We start from the raw sequence: 26,705 nt of genomic DNA, 5'->3' as shown, positions 1-26,705 counted from the left end.
GCAAGTGCAGTTGTTTTAGATTGACCTATACTAGATATACCATGACCTGGATCAATGAAAATCTTCATAGTCATATTTTTCTCCATAAGGACTGTTTCCTAGCCAGTCGGTGAGAACTGATATGGAAGTCTTTGTAAAAAATGGGTTGATCTGCATTAAATTTTACTATTTTTACTAAAAAAATGGCAAATTAGGAGGTGGCAATGCAGAGGAATAAGGAATTTGGCAGGTCCAGGATGAATGGGAATCCACTGTGCCATGATTCCAGTGGTGGTTGAATAGGTTGTCAGGATTCCTAAAATGAGGGGGTGTGTGGGGTTTATAGGGATAGCTGTTACCATTGGATTACTATAGCATGATTACTCAATATTGTCCCTATTGATGTAGATGTTAACAAAGACTCATTTCAGCTGCCTCCACTGACATTGGTGGTGCGTCATGGCACCCACTGCTTCACATAGTTCCTCTGCCACTGCCCACTATATGGCTCCAAGTTCTGCACCTTAGGAGAATGTTCACTTTCCACAGGGCTTCCGCATTCAGAGCCTGCAAAACCACTATCGATGGTATCCATATCCAGGCACATCCTAGGATAACCAAAGTCCTCGCTGCTTCCTGAGCCAGGTGACAAGGAATCATAATGTCCATTGCTATAAAACACATTCTCATCATCCGGAGAAGGTGATGCTTGTATTTCCCACTCTTCGGGTGGAATTGAAATCAAATCAAAAAGATTGGGCCTTGCAGCGTTTTCCTGAATATCAGAGTTTTGTTCCAGTGAGTGGTTACTCGAAATCTCAGAGTGTGGGCCATTGTCTGGATATTGGTCCAAAAAGTTGCAACCACCACTGTCAATATTAAGTGTTGGGTAGCCATCATCACAAGTGGTCTCTTCATTCTCAATGCGGCTGTTATTTAATAGGCTGTTAATGGTGTTGCTCTTGGAACAACATAGAGTAGTCCCATCAGTGACAGTTTCAATGGATATACCTTGGAAGGAAGTGTCATTTGTCCCTGCGGAACAGTTGCATTTCCCGCAGTCCTTGCGATGGGTACCACAGCTTGCATTAGAAGATAGGAGCTTCTCGTTGACATATGTATTGTCCAAACCTAGCTTTGTTGCATGCTTTAACACATTTCTGCCGTATATTTCCAGGACCTCTGGTGGAGCCAAACTAACTTCGATTGGTAGTGGTAATGTTACATAAGGAGAACCCAGCCAGCTCTAAAATAAAACAGAATACAACAATAGTTTAACTTTAGGAAGTAAGAAATAATGGTTTTCTCCCAGGCAATTAACAAATAATGATGTAGGTTGTATATACCAGAAGTATTTTTTAAAAACATAGTCCTCAGTCAAGGAAGGAACAATGAGAAAGGCTACAAGCAATCACCTTCATCAGACAGGGCATAGGAAATAAACCCAGCAGTTTTTATAGAGATGTGCAGGCCAGCCTGAAACTCGTGGGACACGTAGGTGGGCTGGGTTCAGGCCGACTTCCAAAGAACATTGCCAGGTCGTCGGGTTGCTTCTGCTCTACCTCACCTTAAAGAAACAGTAACACCAAAAAATGAAAATATAATGTGCTATTGCACTGCACTGGGTCATCTGGTGTGTTAGCTTTAGAAATACTACTATAGCTTATATAAACAAGATATTGTATAGCAATGGGGGGAGCCATTCAGGCTGCAACAGGAGAAAACCCACAAAATACACAGCAAATAACAGATAAGCTCTGTAGTATACATAATGATTCTTCTGAACTTCTCTGTTATCTACTGTGTATCCTGTGCTTGAATGGCTGCCCCCATGGCTACACAGCAGCTTGTTTATATAAACGATAGCAGTCTTTCTGAAGCAAACACAACAGTATTCCCGGTGCTGGAAATATTCATGTTATGGTGTCATTCCTTGGTGTTACAGTTCCTTTAAACTGCCAGCTTCTGCCACACCCCCTTTTGTGATGTCAGAGACTGGCGGGTTGGGTCTATAAATAGAGCTGCCTTGCTAGGTCAGATTTGGGTTAGGAGGGCTCAGGTTAGGGTTGGGTACACATCATTATAAGCACAGCTCCATGCAATCTTTTATTGGAGTCACCTTAAACAAGTTCTATGTGCCTTATGTACTTATTTAAACAACCAGTAATATCAAAACATTTTTTTAAAAAAATTTCATTTTTTGATGAAAAAAACCCACCAAGACTAATTAAACTTTAAAATCGCACAGCTTTTATTAAGAAATAACTTACCAAAACTCGGCTTGCACTCCTCTTCAGAAAAGGCGACATGGCGACAATCCATCGTGCGGTGCTTAATTTCTCCTCCCTGGATATCTCCTATAAGGAAGGCAGGGATGAGAAATCGAGCGCCACACATTGGATCATTGCCGTGTTGCCTTTTCTGAAGAGGAGTGGATTGCAAGTGGAGTTTCGGTAAGTTATTTCTTAATAAAGGCTGTGCGATGTTACTGGTCCTTAAACCCAATAGTGCCAAGAAAAGCAAAAATTAGATTACTGAGAGAAATAGCACACCTAATTCATAATAATGGGTAAACAGGGACAGTCTTGGGTGATACATCACCTCTCTATATATTTCTGAAATACTATTCCTTTAATTACTCAGGAAAATGTTGCGCCCCCAAAAAAAGTCCTGTTTCATTTTATTGTAATAATATGTAGCTCAGAATGTGGTGGAGTTCAGCTTGCTTTAATCTGTTTAACCACATCCTTGATTAACGCTTTACTGTATGCGTGAGGTGACATTTACAATAATAACTGTGTGGGTGGAAATATTCTGCAGATATATTTCTCCGAAACAAGGTACAGACAGGGTACAGACAAGTATAAAGAACACCTGCCACAGAAATTCTCTAAGCTTGCAATCTCTTGCCTTACATTGCACTGTTTTACCTTAAGGATCAGTTGACTCCTAAAGCTGGCCTTGGTCAAGTAACATGTGCATTCAGTCACATGTGCATAAGCAGATTGCAGGGCAGTCTCTGGCCATTTTTGCAAAGCCATGTCAACCCCAACCCCACCATTACCTGTAAATTTACTTCTTATAAGGGAAAGATGGTTCCATGGGAGCACGGCTAACATTTACTACAGATAAGAGCAGCTGCCTAAGGTTTCTCCTTGAGAAGTTATGAGCTTTGGGGACCAATGGAATAATATAGAAATATACTCCAGCTGGATTTTTGGGGGATCAATGAGCATGGTCTATGGCAGTGCTTCTGTGGTACCGAGGGCCAAAATTTTTCCGGCCTTCATAGTGGAGGGCCAATAATGGAAGCCAGTTTTGACTACTCCCTGTTTTTAAACCACACCCATGTTACCACAAAATCATGTCCACATTAATTGTGGTAGCACACCAAAACAACAAATGGTTGGTGCTCACTGCAGGGATATCACTTTTCACTCATATGTGCAAAAAGTTGTCATGTTAAGACATACCCTTAAATCCATATGCCTCCTTGGAGGCAGGCAGAGCAGGACACATACAGGCAGAGCAGGACACATACAGGCAGAGCAGGACAAATACAGGCAGAGCAGGGCACACACAGGCAGAGCAGGGCACACACAGGCAGAGTATGACACAGGCAGAGCAGGGCACACACAAGGAGCATAGGGAAGGCAGAACAGAGCAAGAGACAGGGAAACCTATCAGGACCAGTCTAATATGTACTACATACAGTGACACAGTGCTGGTGCCTCATTAGCATTTTGAATAAGGTGTGAACAAGTGAACAGTGTGGGCAGTTTCAGCCTGGGTCTCAGGTGTGAACAGTACAGGGCTTTAGGGTTGTGAACAATAGAGGCGTTACAAGTGTGAACAATGCAGGGGGATCACAGATGTGAACAATAAAGTTCAGAACTAAATTTTGAATTTGAGGGTTAAACAATGCAGGGACCAGTTAATCTCTGTAGCGATACCTTTTAAATCTTACACATGGTAAGCAAACACAGCAGGTAGGTTTGGGGCCACACAAGGGGGAACAGCCGTGGTCTATGGCATGGCTATGATCACTGGGGCCCAGGTAAAAATAATCTGGTCCAAAAAAACTTTTAGAAGATCACCTCTTTATCAAATGCATATTGAAACTGTTCTTTAGTCTTCTGTCAAAGTGCATCAACAACCATGGGATCAGCTTGCCCCAGTGTTATTCTAATCTAAAATATTGTATATATCTATACTGTGTAAATGCAAAAAAGAAGACAGAGTGTATAGGAATATATGGAAATAAATATACTGTAGATTCTTGACCTGCTGTAGTTATTTGGTGCACTGGCAGCTCAAGAACCTTGGGCAGCCATCAGCCTTTAATGGGATAACGTTATTTCTATTACAGGTATGAGATCCCTTGTAAGGGAACCCATTATCCAGCAATCTCAGAATTACAGAGGCCGTCTCCCATAGACACCATTTTAAGCAAATACAGTAATTATCATTTTAATAAGGGATTTCCCTTTTCTCTATATCTTGTACTTGATGGTAATTAAGATGCATGAATCCATATTGATGGCAACACAATCCTATTGGCTTTATTTCATGTTTTATTAGCAGACTTAGGGGCACATTTACCTAGGGTCGAATATCGAAGGTTAATTAACCCTTGATATTCGACTGCCGAATTGAAATCCTTGGACTTCGAATATCGAAGTCAAAGGATTTAGCGTAATTCGTTCGATGGAACGATCGCAGGAATAATCGTTCAATCGAACGATTAAATAGTTCGAATCGAACGATTCGAAGGATTTTAATCCATCGATCGAACGAAATTCCTTCGATCAAAAAAACCTTGGAAAGCCTATGGGGACCTTCCCCATAGGCTAACATTGGCCGCGGTAGGTTTTAGGTGGCGAACTAGGGGGTCGAAGAATTTTTTAAAGAGACAGTACTTTGACTATCGAATAGTCGAACGATTTTTAGTTTGAATCGTTCGACTCAGGCACAGTGCTAGTGAGTTAAAGATATATGTGCATATACTGTACATGACTGTGCACTATTGCTCTAGCATAAATATCAAAATGGAAAGTCATGTACACTTTTATATTTAATTCACTGAGAAGTTCAGCACTGATTTAGGTTTTTTACAAGGAGTTGACTACATCCTCAGTGCTCCAATGTTTAATGGTGAGCACAAAGTTCCTCTTTAGCTCTTAACTGATACAGGAACAGCAGCCCCTGCTAAATATAAAAATAGCACTATATCTTGGGGATTTTTTTAGTGAAGTAATCTGAAGGTTACCCACCCCCCTCCATTGCAAACTCCCTTGTATGAATGTAAATCAACAGAAGACTAGTCAGATCAGATGCACACTGTGCATGCCTTGGCTACAGTAATATCCATAGTCAACCAGAGAACATTGCAATTTGTTTAAGTTCAAGCATTAATACATATATTGTAGGAAGTAAACAAATGCCTAATACTTTGTTCTACTGGACAGAAAATTAAAGCACAAAGAAACCAATATGAAGGTACTGGGGGTACCTGCAGTTAATTCCCAGGTCAGTGTTCCTTTTAGGAAAATAATGCACTAGCCCAGGAAAGGAAATAAACCACCACATCACCATTTTACCATTTGCTATTCCTTTAAAGAAGAAGGAAAGTTGTCTTGGTTTCCGACCCGTGTCCAAAATTTTTTGATTCGGCGAATTTTTGCCGGCGGTGAAATACGTCACGAATTTGCGCCTGGCGAATTTATTCTTGTACTTGGGGGTGCCAAATTTTAGGCACCCACAAGTGATCGTATTTACTTACTTGAAACCAGTGAGCACCACGGAGCGATCCACTTCCGTCTTCCCCTTTCTCCACGCGGCTGCGCATGTGCAGTAGAGCGAAAAGCTGAACTTTAGCTAAAAAATCTGCAATTTCGTTCTACTGTGCATGCGTCTGCCCCAGGAAATTTGAAGAAATAAGAAGCTGGAAGAGTATTGATTCGTGGTGCTCGCTGGAAGAACACCGGGCCAGTGCTCCTACAATGAGAAAACTGCACCGGCCTGGGGTTCTCCCAGCAAGCACCACGGATTGGTCCTCTTCCGGCTTCTTCTTTATTCAAAACAACCACTTGGGGGTGCCTAACATTTGGCACCCAAAGTGCAAGACGACTTTCCTTCTCCTTTAATTTATAAACACTAAAATATAACATTAAACTGAACAAAATGTTCTTTCATGAGCGGTAAGAGTAACTTGTTTCTGGGTATTGTTTACCCTTTAGCTGGCGGTGCATCCCATTTACATACATTGAATCAGATTACTTGTTCGCCTCACCCTGTGCAATACTAGAACAATGTTTTTGCATGTTGGGCTCAGTTAAGGATTTCCTTTCAGGAAGTGGCATGTGCACTGCCTCATTTATTTTTCTCTTTGCACAGTAAGAGCTGAAAAGGCATTTTTTTTTGTAAATAGCTCTACACTAAAGAAAGTCATATGTATTTAAAGTGGTGCTGACACATTACTATGAAAATAAATAGGAGTGTGCCTGTCTCAGAACCCCCTGCTCTTGTTTGTTGGAAAAGACATTGGTCTGGGCTACTATACAACTGAGCACTGCCATCTTGTCTCTTGTTCCAGGCATCTTATGTGGCTGCAGGAGGTCAGGAGCCTGCGTTGTGGAGTAAAATCAGAAATTATATTTGACTGAGCATGTGTACTGCCCAGGGCAGCCACAAAAAATCCTTAGACAAGATGGGAAGGGGGTTGTTACTCAATAGAACAGTACCTCAGGCCAGTGCTAATGTTTAGTGAGGAGGAGCACTGGTCCCAAGTCTGAGGTTAGAGATTATCAGCGCCGGGGGGCCTAACAAATTGGCACATCTGTGATTAACCATTTTCATGTCCTGTAAAGGGGATTATATTGACTATAACACTCATGCTTTTAACCTATATTTTATTAATAAGACATAGGCCTGAGAGGTGTTTTAATGATGGTTATCTGAGTGTCGGAAGGAACCTTTTAACTAAAGACTATGTATTCATTTAAAGCAGTTCAGGGGAGCTATCAGTTTGGTGGCACCGTTAAATACTGATTTTGAGATATGTACTATAAATAGGGCCACAACCAGATGTAGGGGAAAAGGCACGTACCTCTTATCCCTACCTTCCCTAGTTTTAGTCTGTTTAGTCCGTTTAGTCCGTACTTCCCCTGCTTCAGCTTATCAGCTAAATATAAATATGAATGTACTTGGCAAAATATAAGTTTACTTTTCCCAATTTTAAAAAGATTGACTGATTTTTTTTTTTGTTAATTATCATAATTTCAAATGAGGAAGCAAAACCGATTTTCCCAGTTTGAGCTAAACATACATTTTTGTTCTTTTTGCAGATATCCCCTTGGCTGGTTACTGGTTTCACATGAATACATTTTCAGAAATGCACACTGTAAATACCCCACTGCCTAACGTACAAACACGGCGCTGTACATTCCACAACTAGCAGAGCACATCTAAGTCTGACCACATGTGAACTTTCTCACTTACTCACTAGATCACTGCACTCCTACATAACCTTTACTTATATGACTTATATGACTGTCAAGCCCAAGATACTGTATTTATGACTTGTGAATAAACCTATCATCTATCAATACCCTATATATTAGTCAGTGAAATATTGATATACATACAGGACTGGCCAGGGATAACTTTGATAAAGCTGATAACTCCTACTATGATACAGGTGGGGCATTTCATAAGAAGCTCATAATATTTAGCACAGGATATATATAATAAATATAAGAACAATTCTGACGGTATCCGCATGCCTTCACCAGTTTTCACTTTCCGGGTGCTTGGTCAATTTTAATGTATATAAAAATTCAAAAGGGACCAGCACTCCGTATTTCAAAATTGCAAAAATTTATTGTAACATCACAATGCTTCCAACGTTTCGTCCCGCATTGGGGCCTTTATCAGGGATCCGAAACGTTGGAAGCATTGTGATGTTACAATAAACAATAAACAAAAAAAAGTTCTGTATTAGTTACATTTGTATGCTAAAACTGGTTTTAGCATACAAATGTAACTAATACAGAACTTTTTTTTGCACAAAAAGTCCCTTGGTGCTAGTTTTTTGTTCCAGTTGTATATGAAATTTATACCGAGCACAGGGGCAGCTACAAGTTAGCTTTTTTGGAGGAGAGGTGCTTTTCTACAATATATATATATATATATATAGTTATCCGGAAACCCATTATCCAGAAAGCTTCAAATTACGGAAAGGCCATCTCCCAAAGACTCCATTATAATCAAATAGTCCAAATTTTTAAACATTATTTTCTTTTTCTCTGTAATAATAAAACAGTAGCTACTAAGATATAAATAATCCTTATTGGAAGCAAAACCAGCCTATTGGGTTTAATGTTTACATGATTTTCTAGTTTACTTAGGGTATAAAGACCCAAATTACGGAAAGATCCTTTATCCAGAAAACCCCAGGTCCCAGGGTTAGGACATGGTCTTTGTCTTCTTAAAAGGCAATTATAACACATAAGAAGGGCCAATGGGAGGCAACAAGGAAATGTTGTGTTGCCAAGTGTTGCATAAGACAAAGGCAGCTTAGGCAAGACTAGAACAGCAATCTGTGTCACCAGCACCTTCCTATAAACTGCTATATTCAGTTGTTCTTACCTTAAAATTCCCCTCGTGCCTCATGTAAAGTGGCTTGAAAAATGGTTCAGGGTCTGGTACAAATACCCACACATTTTTCCACAACCTGAAGAAAAGAGAAAGAAAAAACAGAATGCCAGTGTGAAGCAGGCACAATTATCTTCAGAATCAGTTCCACTGTAATGTATCTGCTGGATCGAGCTTGAGATATATTTATAACTGCCCCCATTTCCTCCTTACCATTTCTTCTTCCAAAAGTATGCCTCATATTACAGTTTTAACGTAGGTTAGGTGAGGTTGCAGCTGCAACAATTAGGCTAATGGCACATGGGCTGTATCTATGCCAGTGGTGAAAATTAGCCCTACGCTTACTCTTCTGAACTAGAATACTGGGTAACTGAAGCCTAAAAATTTGCCATCTGCTAAGCCCCAATCTTCTTCTCTCAGAAATGTGTCCTTGCAGTATGACTCCCATATGATTGGATCTGGAGGGTGTGGAATTCAAATCTGAGCCTCCAGTCCCATCTGCTCTATGTGGATAGGGTCATAATGTAAACTCATCATCATCATCATCATCATTTATTTATATAGCGCTGTCAAGATACGCAGTGCTTTACTGCAGTTATAGCAAACAGGGAATAAATGGTGGCTAACAGACAAGGATTACAGAGTACAATAGGGTTTACAAACTAAAAGGTTAGGGTACAATTGAGACATTAGGATTATATAAACACATTGTCATTTTTGATACAGCAATGATTAATTAAGGTACAACGAATAGGCCTCTTTAAACAGATGGGTCTTTAAGGAGCGCTTGAAAGTTTGGAAGGAAGGAGAAAGTCTGACAGCTTGTGGCAGAGAGTTCCAGAGAAAAGCAGAAGCCCGAGAGAAGTCTTGTAGACGAGAATGGGCAGAAGTGACCAGAGGAGAAGTGAGGCGAAGATCAGAAGCAGAGCGTAGGTTTCGTGAAGGAGAGTATTTGGAGATTAGAGATGAAATATAGGGAGGGGTTTCATTATTAAGGGCCTTGAATGTGAGTGTAAGTAATTTGAATTTGATTCTAGAAGAGATTGGGAGCCAGTGAAGGGACATACATATGGGAGCAGCTGATGTTGAGCGGCGAGCTAGATGAATGAGTCTAGCGGCCGCGTTTAGAACAGATTGGAGTTGTGAAAGGTGACTTGTTGGAATACCTGTGAGGAGTAAGTTGCAGTAATCAAGGCGGGAGATGATGAGAGACTGAATCAGTGTTTTAGTTGATTCTGAACTGAGATATGGTCGTATTCGAGCAATGTTGCGCAGTTGAATACGGCAAGATTTTGCAAGTGTTTGAATGTGTGGTGAAAAAGACAGATGAGAGTCTAAGATGACTCCTAGGCAGCGTGCCTGTGTGGTGGAATGAAAGGTGGTGTTGTTTACGGTGAGTGATATCTGAGGGACAGGGGAAGATCTTGGAGGAAATATGATGAGTTCTGTTTTAGAAAGGTTCAGTTTCAGGTGGCGCTGTGACATCCAGGAGGAGACAGCAGAGAGACAGTCTGTGACTTGGGAAAGGACAGAATTAGAAAGATCAGGAGTAGACAAGTAGAGTTGGGTGTCATCAGCATAAAGGTGATACTGAAGTCCAAATGACTGAATGAGTTTTCCTAGTGAAGTTGTATAGAGCGAGAACAGCAGGGGGCCAAGAACAGAGCCTTGAGGAACTCCAACAGAGAGTGGGAAAGTAGTAGAAGTAGAGTCAGAGAAGGAAACTTTAAAGGAACGGTCAGACAGATAAGATGTAAACCATGAAAGAGCAGTGTCCCGAATGCCAGATGAGTGTAGAATGTCAAGGAGGAGTGTGTGGTCAACTGTGTCAAAGGCTGCAGAGAGATCTAGAAGGATTAGAATGGAATAATGACCTTTAGACTTTGCCAATAGAAGATCATTGGTTACTTTGGTGAGGGCAGTTTCAGTCGAGTGTGATGGGCGGAAGCCAGATTGCAAGGGGTCGAGGAGGGAGTTGTGAGTGAGATGCTGGATCAGGCGTTTATAAACAAGCCTTTCTAGTAATTTGGAGGCGAATGGAAGAAGGGAGACCGGTCGATAGTTAGTGGGAGAGCTGGGATCAAGGGAAGGTTTTTTGAGGATAGGAGTGATTAGTGCTTGTTTGTATAATGATGGAAAGGTACCAGTAGAGAGTGAAAGATTGAATAGGTGGGTAAGTGCAGGAGAGAGTGTATCAGAGATTGGGTGGAGAAGGCGAGAGGGTATGGGGTCAAGGGAGCAGGTGGTGGGTTTTGAGCTGGCTAGAAGTTTGCTGACTTCATCTAGAGTTGCAGGGGTGAAGGAGTGCAAAGTAGATGTGAGTGGACTGCACGTTGGTCTGAGATTGTTGTCGGACGGTATGCTCAGCCTAATGAGATCGATTTTTTCATTAAAGAAATGAGCAAGGTCTTGGGCAGTAACATTAATAGGTGGAGGAGGTGGAGGGGGGGCATAGGAGTGAGTTAAATGTGGCAAACAGCTGCTGTGGTTTGGAGGACATAGTAGATATTAGATAAGAGAAGTAATGTTCTTTGGCTAATGATAGAGCTCGGTTATAGCAAGAGAGCATGAATTTGAAGTGGATGAAATCAGGATCAGTTCGTGACTTTCTCCACCGTCGCTCAGCTGATCTACTACATCTTCTGAGGTACCGTGTTACACTAGTGTGCCAGGGTTGGGGTTTAGCTGGCCGGCTGTGACGGGTGGTAGAAGGTGCAAGGGAGTCAAGTGCTGTTGAAAGGGCATCATTGTAGAGAGAAGCTGCCATATTGGGACAGGAGAGAGTATTAATATGAGATATGGATTGTGCTGATACTGTTGATAATTGTTGTGGTTCAAAGGCATTAAGGTTTCTGTACGTATGGGTAGAGAGAGATAGTTGTGAAGGTGCAGGTGAAAGCAGTATCTGAAAGGAGAGTAGATGATGGTCAGACAGAGGGTAGGGAGAGTTTGTTAAGTTGGATGGGCAGCATGAGTGGCAGAATATAAGGTCAAGAGCATGACCCTCGATGTGGGTAGGTGAGTCGGTCCACTGAGAGAGACCAAATGAAGCTGTTAGAGAGAGAAGTTTAGAGGTGGCAGCAGAAGCAGAGTTGTCAATGGGGATGTTGAAGTCCCCTAAAATGAGAGCAGGTGTCTCACTGGAGAGAAAGTATGGAAGCCAGGCAGCAAAGTGATCCAAGAAGGTGGAATAGGGACCTGGGGGGCGATATATGACAGCAACACGCAGAGAGATTGGAGAAAACAAACGTATGCTGTGGACTTCAAAAGAAGTGAAGGAGAGAGAAGACGGTGTAGTTAGATTTTGAAACCTGCATTTGGGAGAGAGAAGAAATCCCACCCCACCAACTGAACACAATGCAATGAAGGTAGCAATGGGGTCCCTCAGGTTTGGTCTGAAATGGCAGCAAATTACTGTTGGACATAAATTGGAAATATAATGACTGCGTGAGTTGTACAGCTTCACTATGGTCAGATTGATCAAAACTCAAGATCAAGTTTTTACCATGATTTCATTTTTTTGCAGCAAAAAAAAATTCTGTTGCAATTATCAAGATTTATCAAATAAAAAAAACAAATGCAAAATTGGCAGCTTTCTTGAAAATGAAGAGCAGAATGTAATCCTAGTGCGATCATGGTTATTTTTCACACAATCACATTTTTGAATTTACATTTTTTTCATAAATAAGTTAATATTTTTGAGTTTTTTTTAAAATTCAGAAACTCAAAAAAAAAAACAACTCAAATTCAAATTTTAATTAATCTGCCCAATAACTAATGCAACTTGAATAGGTTTTTCAATTGAGAAGGGGTACAAACAACATTTTGCAGGTGGCAAGAATTCAATGCAGGCATCAGAAAGCATTAATGACACACTGGGAAATACAGAAAGTAATTGGCAAGAGCATGTCACATGAGAAAATGCGATTTGGAAGTGTTTCTTGTGAACAAAGCTAGTTGGACCTTTAGTGATATTTGGTTTTATTCTATAAATTCAAGCCAGAAGAAGAAACACAAAGCCTCATATAGGGTTGCTAACTGGTAGATATTTTACTAGTCCAGTCCATAAAAAGAGGATTCTTGATTCCAGTGGTTAGTTGGATGCACAATTTGGCGACCAACCATGTCAGGTAGTCATAGGCTGATATACTTGCTAGGCTGAAAAGCAGCTACTGAGGAATCTACCTTTTTTTCAAACAACTCAAACGTGTTTGTTTATACATCACCATAGCTTAGCGGGTAGAATTGTATAGATACTTACACCTTGTGCAGTACAGACAACTAGATTTAGGCAAGACCCTATCTTATGGTGATTAAAGGGATTCTGAATTTTATGGTGCTGTTTTTATTTCTAAATTACACTGTTTACACTGCAAATAATTCACTCTACCATATAAAATTTAATTCCTGAACCAATAAGTATATTTATTTTAGTTGTAATATTGGTATGTAGGCAGCCATTTCAGGTCATTTTGTCTGGTCATGTGCTTTCAGAAAGAGCCAGTACTTTAGGAGGGAACTGCTTTTTGGCAGGCTGTTGTTTCTCCTACTCAATGTAACTGAATGTATCGCAGTGGGCCCTGGATTTTTACTATTGAGTGCTGTTCTTAGATCTACCAGGAGCTGTTATTGTGTGTCAGGGAGCTGTTATCTGGTTACCTTCCCTTTGTTCTGTCGTTAGGCTGCTGGGGGAATGAAAGGGAGGGGGTGATATCACTTAAACTTGGAGCAGAGCAGTAAAGAGTGACTGAAGTTTATTAGAGCACAAGTCACATGACCAGGGGCTCCTGGGAAACTGACAATATGTCTAGCCCCATCAGATTTCAAAATTAAATATAAAAAAATCAGTTTGCTCTTTGGAAAAACAGATTTCAGTGCAGAATTCTGCTGGAGCAGCACTATTAACTGATGGGTTTTGAAAAAAACATGTTTTCCCATGACAGTATCAATCAATAAGAATCATCAATAAGAAAAAGGTCATGTCTCACCCTTGCTCAGATACTCACCTCTGTGGCAGTTCTATAGGCTTACAGGACAATATGATGATTATTACAATCCCACAGATTAAACACAGAACCGAGGCTGTTAAATTGTTAAGTATCCAAATATTTCCACTGATGTTTTCTATAAAAATAAGAACAAATTATAAGATATCTGTTCCTTCCTTGTAAAACACCAAGAGGGCATATTTTGTATTTTATAACTGCCTTAACTGTGATCATTTCAGTTCCATAGCTTAAAATATTACGTTATTAGTGAAACCACAAATTCTACAATACATAAGGTCAGGGCTGTGATTCAAGGAGATAGCACATCGAATAACTGCTGGGGGTGTAGAAGTATAGGGTCAAATCCTTGGCTCATAGGGCACTTTATTAGGGGAGGCAAAATAATTATTGTGGGTGGAATATTTTTATTTTTGCTTCACACACTCTGTATAATGTAGTACAAAAAAGCAATATAAACTTTGCATGGAACTTTCTTCACCATGATAAATTATTTAGGCACAATAAAAAGCAAATTTCATTATACAGAGAACTAACTGTGGGGGGATGGAAAGATAAACCTCATCTTCTCCTACCAGGCGTGTAACCCATGATATCACATACCCACCAACCACAATCCTGCGTGTGTTTTCTAGGCCCTTCAGCACCTCTGTAGTTATGCCACTGTCTCCTACTACAGGTATGGGACCTGTTAACCAGAATGCTCGGGGCCTGTGGTTTTCTGGATAAGTGGTCTTTTTGTAATTTGGAACCCCATACCTTAAGTCTGCATAAAGAAATGTTAAACCTTAAATAAACCCATTAGGATTGTTTTGCCTTTAATAACGATTCCTGATTTCCTAGTTTGGATCAAGTACAATGAACTGTTTTATTATTACAGTAAAAAATTGAATCTTTTTTTTAAAATTGGAATTATTTGATTAAAATGAAGTTTTTAGGAGATGGGCTTCCTGTAATTTAGAAACTTCTGGATAATGGGTTTCTGGATAACATATCCCATACCTGTAGTCCCTATACAGATTCATGCGGATGCACTGTGTACTACAGTACTGTTTAGTTATAAAAATGTATATAATTATTAAACAAAACAATGGACATTTTTTATTGGGCTTGCGTCACCTTTAAGAAGATTCTAAAGGGATTTCAGAGCTCAATAAAGAGCAACTGCTTCTAAAAATGATCCATAAGACTTTTCTTTTTCAACCAATTTCTCAATAGTGTTTTAGTTTTACCATTGGTTGTCCACTGAACAGCATTGCTCCACTCGCTCCAGTCACCCCGATAGATGGAAGCGTTTTTGGGCTTAGCACGAACTCGAGCAATGTAACCTTCAGCATCCTGGAACGAGGACTGCAGGAGAACGACACTCTTTTCATCCTCGAGGATGTGGATGCGCTTCTGCTTCTGTAAGACACATTAAGATATTACATACTGGCAGGGCTGATCCTATCAAATGTGGGGCCCAATTGGGACCATGTTGGCGGGGCCCCTAGACAAAGTGTTGCTGGCTACTGACACACAAAGTATTTAGGAAAATAAGGGCATAAAGGCACAAAATAGAAAGGAAAGGGGCAGACAAGGTAAGAGAGTGGGGCCCAAATGTGGGGCCCAATTGGGACCATGTTGGCGGGGCCCCTAGACAAAGTGTTGCTGGCTACTGACACACAAAGTATTTAGGAAAATAAGGGCATAAAGGCACAAAATAGAAAGGAAAGGGGCAGACAAGGTAAGAGAGTGAGAGGGATGAAATAGGGGCACATAATAGGGGCACACAGGGTAAGAGAGAGAGGGAGGAAATAGGAGAGTGGACTGGGCCAATTATTTTGGGGCAGGCTGGGCCGATTCAGATTGGGAGCAGGCTTGGTTGGATTGGGGGCAGGCAGGGCCTATCAAGGTTGGAGGAAAGCTGGGCCTATGAGAGTTGGGGGAAAGCTGGCTTATCAGAGTTGGGGGTGGGCTGGACCTATGGATTTGGGGATGGGCTGGACTCTCAAAGTTGGGGGCAGGCCAGGCAGCATCATGTGCTGAGGGAAATATTATCTGTGCTGCCCTGTGGTGCGGGGCCCCCAGAGGTGCGGGGCCCTATTGGGCCCAATTGGGCCCAATTGGTCCAATAGGCCTAAGGCCGGCCCTGCATACTGGATTTTTATTTGGTTGAGGCTTAGTGATCTTTGCTTCTCACCTCCCAAGATTCATCTGTTCTCTTGTAGCTAAGTTCAAATGCCAGCTCGGTGGCCTGTAAATGCACTTCCCTCTTGTACGTAGTTTCCCAGGAAAAATTGTAGTTTTCAGAAATCAACACGGTGAGATTATATGGAGCCCTTGGCACAACTGGCAAATAAAATACAATATCAAACATTATGATAAGCACCACACGAATAATGTACATATTTACTGGGCACATTGCCCTTCCTTTTGAAGTCTCGTCACATTGTAATATCGAGAACACTAAGATAACAGCAAAGTCGACTGAAGTAACACTGGCAGGGAAGACCCTTATTGAAGGATATTAAAGGAATATAATTAGGATTTGTGGTGCCAACTTTGAAAGCTACATCCCTTTAATACAAGAGAATACTGCAGTGATACTCCTGAATGATGTGTGTGCATATGGATGCCTGTTCTTTGTTTGTGTAATCATCAAAATGGAATTGACCTTGAGTTAGGGTGACAAACAACTATCTACATTAGGAAGCGGTCGTCAACAACAACAATAAAGCATATTTAATAAACAGACACTCTTCATTTAAAAACGTACATGTTTTACTTAAGTAGAAAGGTTGACACATTTGATTGGAAATCGTTTTGCCCTCAATAGTTTCATTTATAAAAATCATATAAGTGTCATCAGCCCCAAAATATTCCATTTCCTCATTGCAGGTATATGTGAATTCACCAGACTGGACAAGATCGCAGAAGGTGTTTTCTAGATCTTCGTTTGTCCTAGAGAGAAACAAATAACAAATAAAATCACTAAACCCTTATCTCCTGGTTGGCACCATAGGAATCATAGAAAGAAAATACACATATGGGACCTGAGTTCCCTTCTTCATACTTCAAGGGGCAGATTTATCAAGGGTCGAAGTGAATTCAAGGGAATTTTTGAAGTAAAAAAATTCAAAGTAATTTTTTGGATACTTCGACCATCGAATAGGATACTACGACTTTGACTTCGAATTAGATTCGAAGTAAAATAGTTTGAATATTCAACCATTCGATAATCGAAGTATTGAATCTTTAAAAAAACTTCGACTTCAATACTTTGACAAATTAAACCTGCCGAAGTGCTATGTTAGCCTATGGGGACCTTCTACAGCATTTTTCCAAGATTTTTGAAGTCAAGAGTAAAATCGTATGATAAAATCAAAGGATTTAATCGTTCGATCGAACGATTTTACTTCGACCGCAGAATATCCAAATTCCATGAAAAAAGTTTGAATTCGATATTCGAATTCAAAGTATTTCAATTCGATGGTCGATTTTCGAAGTATTTTTTACTTTGAAATTCAACCCTTGATAAATCTGCCCCTTCAAGTCTACTAGAAAATCATGTAAACATAAACCCAATAGGCTGCTTTTACTTCAAGTAAGGATTTATTATATAATTTATTTATTATTGGATCAAGTACAAGGTACTGTTATTATTACAGAGAAAAAGAAATACTTTTTTTAAAATCTGAATTTACTTGCATAAAATGGGGTCTATGAGAGACAGCCTTTCCATCATTTTAGATAACAGTTTTTGGGATAACGGATCCCATATCTGTACACTAGATACCTTCAGACATGATATGACATCTTCTTACAGTGAGTGGTGCATGGGAATTCCTTGGAACGACCCTAGCTTGCATGTTAGAAGTAGAGACTGCTGGTTGATGTAAGGCTGGGGATTATTATACTTGCCCTCTACCTATTTCAAGTCTAATGTATGAAACAGTGTTGAGTCTGTGTTGGTTTTCGAATCAGGTGCAGGTCACAGAGGGCACTAGAATCCTTAAAGTAAACCCTAAGAAATGAATAGGACTAAAAATGCCATGTTTTACATACTGAACTTATTGCACCAGCCTACAGTTTCAGCTTGTCAATAGCAGCAATGATCCAGGACTTCAAACTTGTCACAGGGGGTCACCATCTTGGAAAGTGTCTGTGACACTCACATGCTCAGTGGGCTCTGAGCAGCTGTTGAGCCTAGGCTGTGGACACAATAAACTCTCTTCACTTTGAACTATTTGCCTGGTGGAAGTTTGCTTCATTGAGTGCCTGCTCCAAAAAGTTTTTTGGGTTGTCTGCTCCCCGTGGTGAGGGCTCAGGTCGGTGCACCTGGGCCTCTTCCCTTTTGTGGTGAGTTATCACTTTACATTTGGAGACCGTAATATTTCAGACTTATCATTGGCATGTAATATGCTATTTGCACTGGTTTCTGAGCTGGCATGAAGTAGTGATCCATATTAATTACTAATCAGGCTTTTATTGTGACATTTCTATTCTATGGGGCCGATTCATTAAGCTCGAGTGAAGGATTCGAATGAAAAATACTTCGAATTTCGAAGTATTTTTTGGGTACTTCGACCATCGAATGGGCTACTTCGACCTTCGACTACGACCTTCGACTTCGATTGGAACGATTCGAACGAAAAATCGTTCGACTATTCGACCATTCGATAGTCGAAGTACTTTCCCTTTAAAAAAAACTTCGACCCCCTACTTCGGCAGATAAAACCTACCGAAGTCAATGTTAGCCTATGGGGAAGGTCCCCATAGGCTTGCTAAACTTTTTTTGATCGAAGGATTTTCCTTCGATCGTTGGATTAAAATCCTTCGAATCGTTCGATTCGAAGGATTTAATCCTTCGATCGATCGAACGAACGTTTAGCGCTAAATCCTTCGACTTCGATATTCGAAGTCGGAGGATTTCAATTCGAGGGTCGAATTTCGAAGTATTTTTTACTTCGAAATTCGACCCTTAGTGAATCGGCCCCTAAGTGTACTGTATATTGTGAGTGTCTCCCTAAGCTCAGTAAGTGACAGCAGCACAGAGCATGTGCAGTGAATCAGCAGAAAAGAAGATGGGGAGCTACTGGGGCATCTTTGGAGACACAGATCTTTACTGCTAGAGGGCTGTGGTTGCCTTGGGCTGGTACAGAAGCACAAAACATAAAGTACAACATTTCTAGCTACTTCTTTAGTTTAACTTTCATTGTCCTTTAAATAGCTTGATGCAACTTTATTGCACATTAATCTTTAAGGGCTGCAGTTTTGCAGTCCTTGATGTATAAACCTTACTATATAAGCCTTTTTACTGCACAAACCTGACAAACCAGGCAGGAAGAAGTGGTTTTCAAACTAAAGATAGCTAGAAGTTGGCCTTTGTTAGAGGATTCCAGCCTCCGTGCAGAACATACCACTAGCTAACAGGTTAGTCTTGCCATGTCTTCAAAACTCTGCTGTCCTTAAGATACCACATATACCACTATATCTAGGTGTGTGAAATCAATTTCACTTAAGTGTAACAAGAAAATATATCTTGTTTAGTTAAACAGTTAGTAGATGCCTTTGGTTATTGTTAGCACAGAACACTACAGTTCAGAGCTGCCCTAGATATTCTTGGAACTATGGCTGATACAGAGATTCCCAAACAGCTTAAGAAAAGTACCATAAACCCAAAAAGTCCAAAAACTTAAGCCTTTACACTTTACTTCATGGAATGCAGCCTAAATAGCCTTGACTCCCTACTTGAATGCTTAACTACTCTGTATTAACTACTTAGTTCAGGTCCACTTAGTAATGTTTGCAATCTACTTACCACATTGCACTGAGACTATATGAAATTCCTGATTGTTCCTTTTGTGTTTTCTCATATTTGCATGTCAAAGTGTCTATGTAATCCACGTAACAGTGCAGGTGTTCACAGCCTTTAGCTGAAATATAATCAAGATAGAATTGCTGAACGAGTTTATTTGTTTAGCCACACTTAGAAAATTGTCAATTCATGATACTTATCATAGGGTCTTTAAGGGTGTAATTAACACATTAAAGTGATTGTAACTCAATGATAAATCTTACTAAAGGAGGACGCTGAAAACTAAAGGAAAGGTTTATCATCTACCAAATTCTCACTTGCACCGCCTAGTAAGTTACCCTAGTAGGCAACCCAAAGTGCAAGTATTTTGTAAAGGGTTTACATGTTATTTAAATATTCTGGGAGCTGCAGTCCAGCAAATTTAGGATCAATTTTTAAAGGAACAATAATGCAGAAAAAGTGTCTTAAACTAATGAAAATATAATGAACCGTTGCCCTGCACTGGTAAAACTGGTGTGTTCTAGCCTTTAAACCACACCCATTTAGAGTAGACCACACCCATGTCATCTCAAGAACTTTTAAGACCATATCCACATTAATGGTGGTAACACACCAAAAAAAAAACAAAGGATTGGTGATCATTGCAGGGATATCATTCATCTAGTAGGCTAGAAAATGTCAGGCCCTCGGTACCACAGAAGGTGGACAGCACTGGTCTTCATCATAGTAAAAGTTAATCAAATTAGCCTCTATTTTTCAGTTTCTTTAACTTACAGGGTGTAAATGTGAAAAGCTATTTGCAGTGACAATGTTAAGTCATTTTGAAACCCTCTGAGGCTCTGAATGGGAGTCTGAGTAAGATCTGAGTCATCCTCTGATGATGATGTGGTTTTGCAGTGATGTGGCTTAGTCAGGGAGAAAGGGATTTTCAAAAAGACAAGCTGATAAGTACCTAAACTTAAAAAAAGGTTACAGAGCAGAACAAGGAAAGCTGTGTACTTACCTACTGACACCAGGAAACACAGTAAGAGAAGTCTTGCAGCGCATGGACACTCACTAATCTTGCTCATTTTCATCTCTGTTTGCCAGCTAAGAAAATAACAGATAAGAAAAAAACTCAATAAAATCTAATTTTAAACACTTTCATGTTTAACAAATACAGCCTTAAGTTTTTAAGAGTCTGTTATTTTTTGTGTGAATTTACCCTTAAATGTGAAGGCTGCAGGCTACGTGTGCTTTAAAGGATTGGTTCATCTAATGTTTAGTTTGTTTTAAAATGGCTTATTTTTAGCAACATTTCAATTGGCCTTCATTTTTAATTATTTATTAATTATTTGCCTTCCTCTTCTTACTATTCCCAGCTTTCAATTGGGGGTTACTGACCCTAGCAGCCAAACAAACCACACCATCAAAAAAAATCCACAAAAAAAAGAAGACCAATTGCAAACACCAGTAGAAGAAACACACCCCTGGGTGAAGCAACACTGCTATTTATATACATTTCTTTCCCTATCCATCAAGTATACGGCAAGGATTTTATTTTTATATACCCTGTAGTGCTTTTCTCTTGTGGGACTCAAGGCACTTTACAGCAAGCAAGGCAACATTATTGGTGCACTAAGTATGCTGGGATACCAGGAGATGAATGTGGGTATGTAATAAAAGTCGGTAACAGAAAAAAATAGTTGCAATGCGAAAAGTTATGCCTTTATGCAAACAAATTTTCCTTTGCGTGAATTTAATATAGTTTTTGCAATCCCGGAAACTGTTTAGCGACCTCTTCGACAGTGGAAGAAGCTTTGCAAATCTTATATTTTGCACCAGTGCATGTAATAAAACTTCTTAATGAAAAAGTTGTTATGTTTGTTCCAAATGATTACGACATCTTCAAGAACATCTTAAAAGTGGGCAATGCGCAATTAAAATTCAAAATGCAATACCAGTATATGAACGAATATTACGTTGCGAAATGTGAATTTTTATTTGTGTGAATTGTTTTGCTCTTTGTGACTTTTATTACATTCCCCCATAAACAAATTGTCCAGGGTCACAAGGAGTTGCCATGGGGAATTGAACCAGGGTCTGTAACACAAGATTCTATATCAAAGCTAATCACTTAACCTCTAAGCCAACTTCTTCTCCCAACAAAGATGTATCATGGTGTTGCATATTTGACATCAATTACTCATCTGATGCATCAATTTGAATAGAGTTTCGGCTTCTGTCAGATATTATTTGACTTGTGCTGTTTTGATAATTGATGATGATCCCTAAGCAGCCCAGGCCACACTGAGCATGTGCATGGTCTTGGTCTTGCAAAGATATGTAACAAAGATGGTGACCCCCTGTGGCCAACTTTGAAAGCATAAATCATTTAATTAATTAGGCTTCTGGTGCATTAAGTTCCTGTTTATGTTTAGTATACAATGTACAGCATTTCTAGCATTATTCTATTTTAGACTTAATTCCCCTTTAAGGGCACCCTTGCAATCACCAGGGACCAAGGTAGGTACACCCGCCCCTCGCATGTGCAAGTGAGTGAGCATGCGTGCACGCTGCATTGCGGTACTTCAGTTGAAATCTTTGCAAGGAGAGGAGCAGACCTGAGTCGGTGGGGGCGCATGAGGGCTGGGACTCTCTGGGTTTTCTACCGGTGCCCCTGTGGCCCAGTCCGGCCCTCAGGAGGAAGCCCCACCAGCAACCTCATCTCAAATGCCCAAGTCTAAGGAATGCAAAACAGCATGTAGATAAGTCATTGGCTCTTGGAAACCAATACTGGGCCTGATGAAGTACAAATTGAACTCTTCTTCCACAATCAGCAAAGGTTTGTTTAGAGATAAAACCAGCAGCATCACATATTGCCAACTGTTAACCATGGAGGTGGATCTTTTATGATTTATGACTGTGTTGTAGTCAGTGGCACAGGACACATATAACGTGTAGAGGGAAGAATGGATTCCAAGAAATATCATAAAATTCTGGATGCAAAACAGTCATACAAGAAGCTTTTACAAAATTCGGAATGCAATAACAGTTTACGGAAGAATATTACAGAACATGGTCAGTTCTACTGAAACGCAACTCTTTTATCTAATGTAACGTCAAAGAACTGAAACCTGTTTGGTTCACAAGTCTTCCAACCATTAGACGAAAACACATTAGAAAGCTAACCACAGTGAGCCACTGTATTCTCTGTACATCATAAGAAGCAGCTTCCAGTTTAAAGGATGAATCAGCCAAAGAACAGAACTGAAACATATAAATACCACATCAGCTGGATAATGAGATGAGGTCTGATAAAGCTAAACCACAGCTGCAGGCCTTGACAGGACTTCTACACATTGTTTTCCTATGCAGCAGTGATTATGCTTTTATTATATTAGTACAGCTGGCAAGAGGAGGTAGATGTCACCCTAAAACAAGTTTTTCTACTCAATTGCAAATTTCTTATAGCTCACAATTTCCAACATCAATTTCCAACACAATTTCAGTTGGAAATTTCAATTTCCAACACAATTTCCAACATTACATGTCATCAAGAAATGACAGGTAAGGGAACTGTAGAAGAGAGAGCTGTTTGTATGCTGGACAGAAAGGCAAACTCCCATATGACTGTAAAGGACATACATGAAGGTTTGACTGACAGGAGTGGTGTAGAACTGTTCCACAGTGCTGAGTTGCTTGAACAAACCATCTGCCTGGAAACAGAGTCAGACTGGGGTAGCAGTGGCCCACCGGAGCTTTGACTTTAAAGGGGATGTAAAGGCAAAAAAATAAAATCCCATTTTTACTTTCTGTAATGAAAAAGAAACCTATCTCCAATATACTTTTAATTAAAGAATGTGTACCGTTTTTATAAGAAACCTGACTATATGCAGTGAAATTCTCCCTTCATTTATTTACTCTGACTGCTGTGGATAGGAAACTTCAGATGGTCCCTAACTGCCCTGCAGGGATCAATTATACTTATGAACAGCAGGGGGCAACCCCCCACCTTACTTCCCAGCTGTTAAGAACTGAAGCAGCTTTGTTTGCTTCCCTGTAGAACAGTCAGCGACTATGTAGAGATTCATATTGGATTTTATTTTTGCCTTTATATCCACTTTATTGTTTCCAACTCCAGTGACAGGGACAAAGCTTATTGAGTCAGATTTAAACAGATAAACTGGGACTCTAATTGAAGGATTTTTTTACTGCAGCCTCTGGTTCTGCAGAGTTGGAGAAAGTTTGTATTAAACAATACAAACACTATAAAATCTACATTAGATTACATGACAACACAGGACCCAAGGGCAGTCTGTATATTCTGATTATTAATCAGTCTTGCTGTATTGGCTTCTGGCAGATATTATTTGACTTGTGCTGTTTTGATAATTTATGATGATCCCTAAGCAGCAGCCCAGACCACACTGAGCATGTGCATGGTCTTGGTCATGCAAAGATGTTTAACAAAATAACAAGATGGTGACTCCCTGTGGCCAACTTTGTAAACATAAATCATTTGTTTGATTAGGCTTCTGGTGCAGTAAGTTCATGTTTATGTTTAGTATACAAAATACAGCATTTCTAGCATTATTCTATTGTAGACTTTAGGTTCCCTTTTAGGGCCCCCCTCACGATCACCCGGGCGCTCTTCCCGAAGTAGGCATTCCGCCCCTCGCACGCGAAAGCAAGTGAGCATGTGTGCACGCTGCATTGCTGTATTTCAGTTGAAATCTTTGTCGGGGTTCGCAGGGAGAGAAGCAGACCTGGGTCGGCTGGGGCCCACCGGTTTTCTCACGGTGCCCCTTCCAGCCCAGTCTGGCCCTGCCTGGAAAAGTCGTCAGCAGGAAGCCCCACCAGCGACCTCATCTCAAATGCCCTCAAAAGTCTGAGGAATGCAAAACAGCATGTAGATAAGTCACTTGCTCTTTGGAAACCAATACTGGGCCTGATGAGGTACAAAACTGAACTCTTCTTCCACAGACAGCAAAGGTTTGTTTAGAGATAAAACCTGCAGCATCACATATTACCAACTGTTAACCATGGACATGCTTTAGGACTGTGTGGTAGTCAGTGGCACAGGACACATTTTACATGTAGAGGGAAGAATGGATTACACTAAATATCAGCAAATTCTGGATGCAAAAAGTCATACAAGAAGCTGAAACCAAAAAGTTGCCTGGCTCTTACATCAAGACATTTATCCTAAGCATACTTCAAAAGCCACCATGAACTACTTCAACATAAGCAAACTGAAGGTTTGGAACGTCACTCACAACCCCATGACTTGATCATTTTGTGGGTAGAAACATGCAAGAAACCCAAACAGATCTTGGAATTAAAAGTGATCTGGAACAGTGGGCAAAAAATCAAAGTGTGAGATTAGAGCTCAGGAATAAATAGAAAGTGGGTGAATTTTTCTGTAGTGAGTTCTATTCTCACATCTATCTATGCATCTGTCTGTCTGTCTGTCTGAACCCATTGAGGCATACAGATGGCACTGATTCATGTTAAATGGCAGTTTTGTCTTATTACCTATACAGGTTAAAGGGACAGTTTACCTTCACAAAACTAATCATTTTCAAAAGCCCAACACAAATACCTTTATATCAGTTGCTTTCTCAGAAAGATAAATGTCTGACTTTCTCTAAAAGATTTGATACATTAGTTCATTAGGTGTGAAGCAGCCGCAGCTTCGGCCCCTACAGAGCATGCTCCCTGATACATGGTCTGTCTATGATCCTCTCTCAGAATTGCATAAAGTCATTTACCACATTTAAACAGTTTAGAAACTCTCAAATCTTCTGAAAAGGAAAAAAAAACTCAACTCATTTTAAAATCTAAATGTTAAAAAATTTGCAAAAAATAAAACCATTACTTGTGGTGTACAGGTATGGGATCCGTTATACAGAAAGCTCAGAATTGAAGGCCATCTTCCATAGACCCCATTATTTCGAAATAATCCAAATTTTTTAAAATGATTTTCTTTTTCTCTGTAATAACAAAACAGTACCTTCTACTTGATCCAAACTAAGATATAATTAATCCTTATTATAAGCAGCAAAACCAGCCTATTGGGTTTATTTAATGCTTAAATTAGTTTTTAGTAGACTTAAGGTATGAAGATCCAAATTACGGAAAGATCCCTTATCTCTAAAACCCCTGGTCCCAAGGATTCTGGATAACAGGTCCCATATCTGTACTGTTTAAAAATAATGTAGTTTAGTGAAGGTGAACGTCCCCATTAGGATTAAACTAACACATTTTAAATGCCCTTTAGGTTTGTCCAAGTGATTTACCTTTGACTAAATGGACGTTACATCGGTGCAGAAAGAATCCAAATGTGCAGTCATAGCTGGGCAGGTTTGTCTTCTGTAGGAAAAGAGTTTTCAAAGCACCGTGTAGTTAGACTTCACATTCTTATTATACACACATGCACCAAATAACCCATCATTTACCAAATGAACAGTAATCTCCCCTAGTGTACAGCGAACATGACATGCACTGGAGGATGTGGTCAGGGAGGCAGACGTGACTACTGAATCTACATCATAGGTTATCTTTGAGCACAGCATGGGAAAGAGGTGGGTGACACACACACACATACAGAAATACGTCTTTGATATGAGTGGAAGGTCAGAGATAAACACTTCAACCCCTTCAACCCCTCCAAATGAAAACCCAGCATCAATACACACACCCTCACATAAATTCTATATACCCATATCTATACTAACTATAGAGTTTAGTATCACAATAGCCTTTGATATTATGTCTATCCAAGAAATCATCCAAGTCATTCTTATAGTCATTAACTGAATCAGCACCACAACATCACCCGGCAGTGCATTCCACAACCTCACTGTCCTGACTGTGAAGAACCCCCTACGTTGCTTCAAATGAAAGTTCTTTTCTTCTAGTCTAAAGGGGTGGCCTCTGGTACGGTGATCCACTTTATGGGTAAAAAGGTCCTGCTATTTGTCTATAATGTCCTCTAATGTACTTGTAATGTGTAATCATGTCCCCTATCGAGTGTCATTATTCCAGAGAAAACAACCGCAACCTTGACAGTCTACCCTCATAATTTAAATCTTCCGTCCCTCTAACCAGTTTAGTAGCACTTAGTCTCTGCACTCTCTCCAGCTCATTTATATCCCTCTTAAGGACTGGAGTCCAAAACTGCACTGCATACTTCAGATGAGGCCTCACCAGGGACCTATAAAGAGGCAGAATTATGTTTTCATCCCTTGAGTTTATGTAAGACAGTACTTTATCTGACTCTG

The 26,705-nt window shown here is 40.1% G+C and overlaps 1 protein-coding gene across 1 annotated transcript; it reads right to left on the bottom strand.

The window, feature by feature from the left end:
- Positions 1-5: 5 nt before the first annotated feature.
- il21r.S (interleukin 21 receptor S homeolog) lies at positions 6-25,876 on the bottom strand. The gene is made up of 9 exons (XM_041578966.1): positions 25,722-25,876; positions 20,444-20,529; positions 19,444-19,558; positions 16,399-16,583; positions 15,823-15,971; positions 14,873-15,044; positions 13,641-13,758; positions 8,629-8,713; positions 6-1,225 (listed from the first exon to the last, which is right to left on the bottom strand). The coding sequence occupies exons 2-9, from the start codon at positions 20,514-20,516 to the stop codon at positions 437-439; spliced, it is 1,686 nt and encodes a 561-aa protein (XP_041434900.1). The 5' UTR covers positions 20,517-20,529; positions 25,722-25,876; the 3' UTR covers positions 6-436.
- Positions 25,877-26,705: the final 829 nt, after the last annotated feature.

Source organism: Xenopus laevis, chromosome 9_10S (genome assembly GCF_017654675.1).
Source record: "Xenopus laevis strain J_2021 chromosome 9_10S, Xenopus_laevis_v10.1, whole genome shotgun sequence".
NCBI classification, from domain to species: Eukaryota; Metazoa; Chordata; class Amphibia; order Anura; family Pipidae; genus Xenopus; species Xenopus laevis.
The sequence above is the reverse complement of the archived record's forward strand: the minus strand, read 5'-3'. Positions and strand labels throughout refer to the sequence as shown.